General features: G+C 40.8%; 2 protein-coding genes across 3 annotated transcripts; one reads left to right on the forward strand and one right to left on the reverse strand.

Moving 5' to 3' along the window:
• LOC110789375 (putative ripening-related protein 1) lies at nt 1-831 on the forward strand. The gene has a single exon (XM_021994035.2). The coding sequence runs from the start codon at nt 142-144 to the stop codon at nt 754-756; it is 615 nt and encodes a 204-aa protein (XP_021849727.1). The 5' UTR covers nt 1-141; the 3' UTR covers nt 757-831.
• A 53-nt stretch (nt 832-884) lies between these two features.
• LOC110789366 (AT-hook motif nuclear-localized protein 9) lies at nt 885-5,282 on the reverse strand. 2 transcript variants are annotated; one of them, XM_021994028.2, is made up of 6 exons: nt 4,876-5,282; nt 3,077-3,759; nt 2,618-2,685; nt 2,316-2,447; nt 1,368-1,529; nt 885-1,279 (listed from the first exon to the last, which is right to left on the reverse strand). In XM_021994028.2, exons 2-6 carry the CDS (start codon nt 3,474-3,476, stop codon nt 1,052-1,054), a joined length of 990 nt encoding a protein of 329 aa, XP_021849720.2. In that variant the 5' UTR covers nt 3,477-3,759; nt 4,876-5,282; the 3' UTR covers nt 885-1,051. The 2 variants fall into 2 exon arrangements, with proteins under 2 accessions (XP_021849720.2, XP_056693559.1); XM_056837581.1 differs by having other exon boundaries at nt 3,077-3,780.
• Between the last annotated feature and the right edge of the window lie 5,965 nt (nt 5,283-11,247).

The following is an 11,247-nucleotide window of genomic DNA, read 5'->3' on the forward strand; positions in this document are numbered from 1 at the left end:
GTCAAGAAAATACAATTTATATTAGGAGTAACAACTCAGAGCATCGCCCAAGTCGATCTATTACTAATCAGTCGACTAAAATCTCTATATATATCCTTAAGGCAAGGACACAATTAAGAATCACAAACACCACTAACAATCATGAGAAAACTTATTACTAGCCCAACAAGCTTGTACTACTATGCTTTCGTAGTTGTGCTCCTCGCCATTTCCACCAACTTCCTGCACACCACCAATGCCCAGGCTTGCAAACCAGGCAAACCCCTACCCGGAATCAAACCCCCACCGGGCCAATGTGACCCAAAAGGTGCTGACTGCTGCAAAGCTGGGAAAAGCTACACAACCTACAAGTGCTCACCCCCGGTTACTAGCCACACCAAAGCAACACTGACCTTAAACAGCTTTGCTAAAGGCGGGGACGAGGGTGGGGCCTCGGCGTGTGACAATCGCTACCACTCAGATAATACCCCTGTGGTGGCGCTGTCAACGGGATGGTACAACAAGGGTTCTCGCTGCCTGAAAGAGATCATTATCAACGGCAATGGGCGTACAACAAGGGCGAAGGTTGTTGATGAGTGTGACTCCAGAAAGGGGTGTGATGAAGAACATGGCTACCAAATTCCTTGTAGATTTAATGTTGTTGACGCGTCTAAGGCTGTTTGGAGATCCCTTGGAGTATCCCCGGACTCAGATCACTACGGCGAGATGCCAATCACCTGGTCTCCGAGTACTGATCTGCTTGTTGAGTCTATTTAGTACTCTCTATATGTGTGTGTTTTGATCCTGTATTAATTACCTGATGCCTAAATTAATAAAGTACTTGCTACTTAGCAGTTGGAAAACATGATCATGATCATAAAGCAAGCCTACCATATATTCTATAGTTTGTGGTGAGTATGACAAACATATATATATGATTTCCATGTCAAAATTAATAGAGGAGTATGAAGCCTAAAATGAGCTGCTAATGTACAATACAAAGTTAGATTAGACATTTAATTAGTGTAGCTTTAAATGAGAGAAGATATTTACAGAGGTAATTACTATCCCTTCATCCACGCATCAGATCAATGTCTATATGAGAGTTTCTCAAGTCTAGCGTCTGTGGACTAGACGACCATCCACCCAGCGTAGAGGTTGGAGGCGATAAATTCTGGCTCTGCCCACCACTTGGAGGAGCCATCATCGTATTGTCAACTGAATAATGCTCGGAATCTCCACCGCCTTCGTTTCCTTCTTTGACTTTCGGAGTAATCCATATGAAGCTCCCAACTATCACCTAAATTTGCCAATTTTTTAAATTACTTCCAGTTGTCTATTATAAGTAAAAACTGGGTTGTCAAGGACAGGAGAGATCATAGACTGACCTGAACAGGGCAGGCTGCAATAAGCATTCCACCAACGGCTCCACCAACAACACGACCATCAGGACTTGCAAGTGAAATGCTCAGACCGCCACTTCGATCATGAGAACCATCATTACCAATAACCAAGAAAGATCCTGACATGCATAATATGTCAAAGCGCCCCTACACAAAGCCAATTTTCAGTACTAAGAAGAAACACTACAAGGTTTGAAGAATAGCTTAAAGGATTCGGGTGAAGTCAAATTAAGCAGTCTGATATAAATTACCATAGTAAAAAAAATAAGGGTTGTCAGTTGAATGTGTAAGCAAGTCTCATACTCTCATGATATCCTGAGCTAGATTATCGGAAGGGCAGTAATATATCTAACAATTGCAGGGTTTTTTTTAGTGAGAAGATCCATTAAATGTCTCATAATGCAAATAAAAATGGTCAAGACTGCGCTTTTGCACCTGGGTTCCCTCAATCCGAAGTCCAAACTTGATTGTTCTTATTTGAAGTTTGAAATTATCAGAACTACCTTCCATAAAAATAATTCTGTTTTGTAGGTGAAAATGTCAAAAGCCTATTTTTGTAATCACAGAACCAATTCAACAAGAAAACCAATCAACTACTCCAACTATTTAATAAAATCATCACCAAGAGATCAATATTAATATATTGCCATTGTCAATTCAATAAGTAGAGAATGAGATGATGATTTTGAGGTGTAAATTATTAGGTGCAACCGGGTGCACCGTGCACCCAAGGGTACTTTTATGCTCATTGGTGGTCCCTATCACATTTTCTCCTCACATGTAAGGAGAAAATGTGAGAGGGTGCACGGTGCTTGCATGTAATATGTTCTAGATTTGAGGAGTAGCAAGAAGCAACACAAGTCTGAAGCAATAAAAGCAATAAGAAAACCAATACGGAGTATATAGCAGCTAAACGGAGTATGTGAGTAAGACCTCATATGTGATGGTGCCACCGGAAGTTGAAGGCTGGCGTAGGGTCACTGTGGAGACTGCACCATTTGCTGACAATATGCATACAGCTCTAGGCCCTTGTTGCGCAAATCCCAAGAGTTTTGATGCAATATCCTGGGAAATGTTGAAAGAGGAAAGATTTCACTATTTCAGGTAGCAATCAGATTATGTACATTTTGTAGAAACTACAATTATTCCAGATCATTCTAAAAACTTATAACAAGTACAAAATTTGTAAATATGCAAGAGTTCTTTAGTGCTTATAATAGAAGCAGATAACATACTTCCCCTGTTGCAACTGTGATGACATGAGGAGTAAATCCCACACCTGCTGAACCAGTCACAAATTTACCTGATAAGAAATTTAAACATTGCCAAACATCAATACCACAATCCCCTGAAAACGACACTGAAACTCATCTATGTTGTTATGCTTGTCACATGGCCAGCAAAATTCTTGCCAAATTACAAACTAGGACAGGACAACTTTAATGGCTCATTTGAGACATGACAACTGATTCATGATTTGAAAGTGAATTAGCAATAACGCAATCCAACAAGAGTTGGTACTTATAATCATGAACCACACTAGTTATGGCATATAAACCCACCCTCAAACTGCCATATGTGTAAAACCCTATAATCATTTACTTTTTAGTCATAAATTATGCAATCTAAGACCAATTTCTTAAAGTTGTGCAACAGCAAAACGTACATGTCAATGTCATTGTCAAAAATCTTACCAAAGGGAGTCAATGGTTGCTTTCTTCCACTACCAGGAGGTCGACCTCTACCCCGCTTCTCAGCTGAGGTGTTCATAACCTGAAGGGTTGCTGATACAGAGGAGAAGTTGGATGACATTTTCCCATCAAGTCCGTATTTCCTAGGCCTACCTCTTTTCCTTCGCATTGGTGTAGCAGACGCCTGCATTGAGGGTGATGCACCTACACCACGGCTAATGCTATCAGATAGAAAACTCGAAGTGGGTTCAACCCTCATACCCGTTCCTGAAGAGCTGCCCCCGACATTTGATTGGAAAGTCATCCCGGAATTAGGCAATGAATGAACACCATGTAACTCGGCTAATCCTCTCTGCATATAAAAGCTACCAGGTCCTGACATTGGCATAGGTTCCCTCTCCATGCATTTAGTTCACTAAATCACAGCAATTTATAAGGACAGTACTTCCACAGACTGAATTCAGAACACCCTTAACTTCCAGTCAACTCAAGTAATTTCCTCTCCTCTTTGATCTTACAAGCCTTTGAATACAATGAGCAAAACTGGTTGAGTTTTTAGTTTAGCCTCATGAATAAACCACAATGGGCTTAAGTTCCTTTAGTCTTTATCCGGCTTCAAAGTGAATTCAAATGTGGACCTTTTCAGAGATCACCGGAAATGTTTGAAAACTTAAGCAATATTAGAGCTGCAGAAGAGCAAATCAGACCTGTGAGTTGGGTCATGAAATTTTAAAAATCTAAAATAAAGATATAATGAATGACACAAATTTTGGCACAACTGCAATCATTGCCACCAACCTGATACTCTTAAGAAAAATATCTCAAACTTCACAACATTAGACAATTAGAAGATGGGAGGAAGTTGATTTTGTATATATAGACTGGACATAATTTGGTCCTAGATTGTTTTTCAAACACCAATCCTGCAATCTTGAAAATTATTAGGTGCACCTAAGGTTATTTTAATGGTCATTGATGGTCCCTACCATATTTTCTCTTCAGATTTAAGGAGAAAATGTATTGAGGATAAACGAAGTTATCCTGGATGATAGAATCATGGTAGAGTTGGGTTATATCTGAACTCTATGATATAAGATAGAAGTATATATACGAAGTATAGGATATCCAGTTTGTAATACAAATAGAGGCGTATAGGATATCTAGTTTGTAATACAAGCGTATGCACCCGGTGCATCTAATATCCTCTACTGCGATCGTGGCTATTAATAGTCTAAAGTTGTCGAGTTTGAGGTGTTTTTCATTTACGGTTTCAACCATTGAAGATGGGTCGAAGTTCGTGTCACTGAGTGTAATTTCCTAAAATGTGTAAAGGTTTGGAAGACTTGATGTTTCCATTGATAATATAGGAGCTTATATACTTACAAAGGTGTTGCTAAATATGTGCAGAATCTCCTTAAACTAGGAAAACAGAATAGTATATCCTTCGTAAAGGATAGTTTACATGAATACAAGGATAACTACATAAAGTCAAACTAAGATAATATCCTAAGATATAAATTGATCACAAGATAATATAATACCAAGAATCAGAATAATATCAAGTCAAAGTCTTGATATTATCTTTGATATTCTTGACATCAGTATATTGTTCTACAAAATGTTGGAGTACAAGAAATTAAGATAACCAATACACATGAAAAATATTTCACAGTAACACAGCTATGGTAGGAAGGGGTTAAAACAGACATGCAATGCTATCAAAGTCAGTAAAAGAGTGCCTTATAATAATAGACAGATAGATTAATTAAGGAAACAGAATTACAGAGGTTTTCAGAACAAACCAGTTAGCAAACCCCGCAAAAATAGGAATGAAGCTTCAAAGGCAACAAATCTTGTTGTTTAAATGGGCAGAAATTCATGAAAACAGAACCAAATTTCTGGGGTTTTTCAGAGTTGTGAAGTATGATCAAATTGTGGGTAGAATGTAGGTGGTTTTGGTTAAAAGGGGGGGGAGTTTTATCGTCTATCTTAAGAGTTGAAAGTTAAGATGATGGATTTAGCGAGATTATGTGACTCTGTGAGGCTGATTGTGACACTTCATTTCCACTACGGCGGAGACTATGAATAATGAATAATGAATAATGAATGATGAATGTGAGAGAGAGAGAAAGAACAGTGTTTGTATTTGGTAACCCACAAAGGAAAGGAAAGGAAAGGAAACTAAGAAAAGAAAAGGGGTTCTGCTTTTTCTCGTGGATAAACAACACAACACCTTACAACTTACAAGTTACACCTCTTGTTTTTGTTATCCCATCATCATCCACTTCTTTTGTTTGCTCCCACCACAATCAATCGACAATCCCCATCTCAACAAATATCCACCTGTACTTGTTGATCCATTATGGTCTCTATTTCTCTACTACAGAACTAGGCTGTCGAATCAGATTAAAGTGGCACAGGGTCGGGTCCCTCCACGGGCATGAACGAGAACGACACGATACGACACGTTATTGTGTTTGTTGGGTCGTGAGTTGATTTTAGGCAGATAATTTTAATGGGCCGGCCCCTTTATACGTGCAGGAATGACACGGTATATTATTCCAATTGTTGGGCCATATTTCTGTTGAAAATGTATTACACGTCCCAATAAGGCAAAGTTCGACCAAAGAAGTTAAATTTTACGTATAGTGTAAGTAATACTATGAGACAACTCAACCCATGTTTGAAAAAATTATGAGCCAATGCTTCAGCTGCAGTTTGAAAATCGATGGTGTTCAGAGCCCCTTTAGGAAAATAGATGGTTAATTGAGTTGGATTCTGCTTAGCTATTTATTCTTTGAGGGTGAAATAATGTCAAACAATCTATTTTTTATTTTTTTTGAGGGGGATGTTGTCAAATATCGTGTAATCTCGTATCATTCTCATTAATAACACACGTATATATATAGTACAACTCATTACCTAAACCCTAGGTACACATTAGGTAACTTACCATAGTTAGGACTCTACAGAATATCCACAGAATAATATCTAATATCTTAACATATCTTAACATCCCCCCTCAAGGTGGAGCATGTAGATCTCGAATGCCCATCTTGTTCAAAAAAAACTCAAATTGCGCCTTCCCCAACGCTTTGGTGAAGATATCTGCTAACTGAACCTTCGTCGACACGTACGACGGACTGATGATCCCTTCCTTGATTGCATCTCGAATGAAATGACAATCTGACTCGATGTGTTTTGTCCTTTCATGGAACACCGGATTCTGTGCAATATGTAACGCAGACTGACTGTCGCAATACATCCTCATGCCTTGGTCGTGTGTCACCCCCAAGTCGCGTAGTAGTTGTTTCAACCACTTCAACTCACACGTCAGAGCTGTCATCGATCGATATTCTGCCTCAGCAGACGACCGAGAAACAGTATGCTGTTTCTTGGTCTTCCAAGAAACTGGCGACATACCAAGTGACACAAACCATCCAGTCACCGACCGACGCGTCATTGGACACCCTGCCCAATCCGAGTCGCACCACCCCTCCAACTGCAACGCACTGTCCGACCGAAGTAGTATACCTTGACCCGGACACTTCTTCAAATATCTCACTACTCGCAAAGCTGCTTCCCAATGTGCCTCCTTTGGTGCTTGCATAAATTGAGATAGGACATGTACAGAGTAGGCAACGTCTGGTCGCGTGACAGCCAAATAAACCAGACGTCCGATCAGACGCCTATACTGCTCACCGTCCGACAGGTCTGGCCCGTCTGCCAATGCCAACCTATGATTCTGTTCCATGGGAAAGTCCACAGGCTTTGCTCCCAACAATCCGGCCTCGGAGATGATGTCGAGGGCATATTTTCTCTGACATACATAGAACCCTTGACTACTTCGTGCCACCTCTAACCCAAGGAAGTACTTTAGAGCCCCGAGGTCTTTCATTTTAAAACACTCCTTCAAGTATGCCTTAAAACTCTCAAGCGCAAACTTGTTATTGCCTGCGATAATCATGTCGTCCACATAAATGAGCACACTCAGCTGCAACGTACCTTTAGACAGAGTAAAGAGAGAATAATCGGACAGCGACTGTCGAAATCCATAGTGCGTCAATGCCGTCGACAACTTCTGGAACCAACATCTAGGTGCTTGTTTCAACCCATACAACGACTTTCTCATTCGACACACTTTGTCAAAGTGATTCTTCTGGAATCCAGTATCACACAGTCTTTCAGCTTTGTCGACGGAAACTTCGCACGCTTCCCCCTTCCTAACTCCGTATCCTCCACACACTGCCTTGTCTCACTCTCGTCACTACCCGTCGTCTCCTCTACACCTGTATGTGAGGAGACGACGTCTGAATCCACTCGACTAGGAGTTTCATGTTGTTGTTCCTCCCTCCCAGGCGACGACACTCCCCTGTCGTCGCCACTGGTCAATGACACCCCCTCATCAGCTCCCGGATGCGACAATACTCCCTCAGTATCACCTGTAGGCGGCGACACCCCAGCAGTATCACCTGCACGCGACGACACGGTCTCAGGACCCGTAGTCCCACTCTCATCCAAACTCCAATGGTCAAGCCCCCCATGACCATCATGCACCAGTGGCTACACATCCGATTCATCTACAAAAGGAAACGTCCCTTCATGAAACTTGACATCCCGTGAGACGAAGAACTCATGTGTCTCTAGATCATAAAGTTGCCATCCCTTCCTGCCAAACGGATAACCCAAAAACACACATCGGCGACTCCGAGACTCAAACTTATCCCCTTTACACCGGAGATTATATGCATAACACAGACACCCAAACACGCGGATAGGCACATACGATGGTGGTTTACCAAACAACATCTCATAAGGTGTTTTATTGTCAAGGATCGGGGTAGGTGTACGGTTTATCAAGTAACAGGCGGCCAAAATACATTCCCCCCAAAATTTTATTGGAAGATTTCCTTGAAAACGTAACGCCCTCCCAACATTCAAAATATGTTGGTGTTTTCTCTCGACTCTCCCATTTTGTTGAGGCGTCCCAACACACGACGACTCAAACAGAATCCCATGTTGACGAAAATAATTTTGTAAGCAATTGAATTCAGTACCATTATCACTGCGTACTACTCGAAGGGATCTATTAAACTGACACTTAATCATGGCAACAAAATTAAGAAATGTCGATGCAACTTCCATTTTATTACTCAGTAAATAAATCCACACACCTCTAGAATAATCGTCAACAATGGTAAAAAAATACTTTGCCCCACAAGACGAGGGAGTATTGTAGGGTCCCCATAAATCAAGATGAACCAATTCAAATGTGCGACTAGCACGACTAACACTAACTGGAAAACTCTCCCTACATTGTCTCGCCCGCGGACATACATCACAAATTGTTTTATTATTCCTAATCTTATGACTCACTTGAGGAAGTAACTGCAACACTTTTTCCGACGGATGCCCCATCCGTTGATGCCACAAGTCGACCACACACTCCACTGCTAGCACACGAACCTTTGGAGCCCCACGGAAAAAATATAGTCCTTCCTGTCGATCACCTACGCCAATCACCATCCTCGTCGAGCGGTCCTGAAGAACACACATTTTGTTAGTAAATTGAGCAGCACAATGTAATTCGTCACTTAATTGAGTTACAGAAATTAAATTGCAGTTCAATTTAGGCACAAATAGAACATTATCAAGCACGAAACCATTCTCCAAGACCACCGAACCATATTGGTTTGAATTTGCAGGTTGACCGTCCGGCAACACAACCTGTTGATTTCTTGATGTCTTGATATTTCTCAGGATTGAAATATCACCCGTCACATGACGTGATGCCCCACTGTCAACAATCCATCGTAAATCAAGATTACCTTGCAACTTGTTTGAAGGTCGTGACAAGATGTCAACTATTTGCTGGACTTGCTCCTTCGTCACCCCAACAAGCTCATGATTGGTTGTCGTCACTGCACCCTGCGATCCGTCTCCACTCGTCACAGTGGTTGTCGCCCCTCCTGTGGCATTGCTCACGGCATTGGCACGAGCGACACCACTGGTCGACGACGCTGCCCCACGAGCTACTCTGCCTCCTCTAATCGACGTCCTGCCTCCTCGACCAGGCCCTCGTCCACCTCGTTTCTTCTCATCCCACCATTCAGGAAATCCAATCAGCTGATAACAAGTTTCTTCCTCATGACCCTCACGATTGCAATGACCACAAAATCTGCCACTGACATCTCCCGACCTCGACCGAGCCTTAGTCTCGACCTTGAACGCCATGACACTCTCCGGACCTCTCGCAGCCTTGGCGCGCATGGTCTCGGTATTCATAACCGTCTGGTACGCCTCGTCGAGTCCTGGCAACGGCGATCGTGCTAACAGTTGTGCACGAATGGCTTCATAGTGATCATCCAGGCCAATTAGGAAATAGTGCAGACGATCTTCATCGTGAATGTCCCCCACCTGCTTCGCTATATTACACGTACAACCCGCACATACACACCTGGGAACTCGTGCATACTGTACGTACTCCTTCCATACCTTCGACAAGCGGCCATAGTACTCCATGACGCCCTCAGACGTGCCCTGCTTGCAACCACTCAGAGCCATCTTAATATGGCAGACCCTGGTGCCCGACACGACGCAGTACCGCGTCCTCAAATGACTCCACAACTCGTGAGCAATATCAAAGTCCTCCAGATTCGAACGCAAACTCTCGTCAATGGTGTTTGTGATCCAAGACACCACCATCGAATTGACCGCAATCCAATGTTTCATCTTCGTCTCGTCCATAATGGGTTCCTTCACAGAACCGTCAAGAAATCCAAATTTGAATTTTGAAATCATCGAGCGACGAACGGCTTTGGCCCATTCATCGTAGTTCGATGCTCCTCTTAGTTTCACAGGGGTGATAACAATACCGGGGCCGTCGCCTGACCCGAGATAGTAGTCTAGGTCGACGGCGGCGGCGATGACCTTTGGTGGTGCCTCCTCATCGGAACTCATGGTGATACTTAAGGAATTGTTAACTCCTGATCTCAATACTCAACAAGCGAAGAAAGTCGTTGTTCTCAATACTCGGCTACACTCTCTCAAATTTCTTGCGGAAAAAAAAAATCTAGGGTTTTTAACCTAGGCTCATGATACCATGTCAAATATTGTGTAATCTCGTATCATTCTCATTAATAACACACGTATATATATAGTACAACTCATTACCTAAACCCTAGGTACACATTAGGTAACTTACCATAGTTAGGACTCTACAGAATATTCACAGAATAATATCTAATATCTTAACATATCTTAACAGATGTCAAACAATCTATTACATTACATTAAAACAGATATCAGAATCTCAACATTACTTTTTTTATTTACTACTCCCTCCGTCTCTTTTTGTTTTTTACGTTTTCTTTTTGGGTATTTCAAAATGTTCTTTACATTTCCTTTTATATTATCACATAAATAATTTAATGTTCTATCAAAATTAGTGCTCAATTATTATATTAACCAATTAAATCAATTGGGTCATTTAATACCTCACACTTTTCCATAAAGACATTAACTTTTTCTAATATTCTCAATATCAGAATTTTGATAAGAGTGAAAACATTATAAATAAACGTAATTTTCCTCGTTTACATGAAAAACTTAGAAGAATCTCAATGCACGTTAATTATTCGTTAAAACGCGTGCAAAATACCAAACGTAAAAAATAAAAAGAGACGGATGGAGTAGTTATGTATACAAAATACTTTTTTTTTTTTACATTATGGAAATAATGTATTTTCCAATAATAATAATTTTCTAAAAAGTCAATTTTGGTACTATATTTTAGGCAAATCATTATACTCCATAGTAATAATGGAAAATATATTTGATCAAGATTTTGGTAAATCAACATATTAGTATGACGAATATTTTGGTCAATTAGTAATATCAAGCATACAAAATATGTACTCCGTAATATGTAATAGGACGAAAAGTGCATACAGTACTCTGTATTATATAATTAAATGAGTATACTTTATTGTTAGAACATATTAAGTGTACCGTGCAATATATAATAGGACGAAAATTACATACAATACTCTGTATTTAGATAATTAAATGAATATACTTTATTATTAGTCTATTAGAACATATTAGGTGCACTCGAGCAACGCTCAGATTGTGCAGGGGTGTGCATGGTGCTCTTGGTGCACCTGTCCCAAAAC

This window comes from Spinacia oleracea, chromosome 2 (genome assembly GCF_020520425.1).
Source record: "Spinacia oleracea cultivar Varoflay chromosome 2, BTI_SOV_V1, whole genome shotgun sequence".
Classification (NCBI taxonomy): Eukaryota; Viridiplantae; Streptophyta; class Magnoliopsida; order Caryophyllales; family Amaranthaceae; genus Spinacia; species Spinacia oleracea.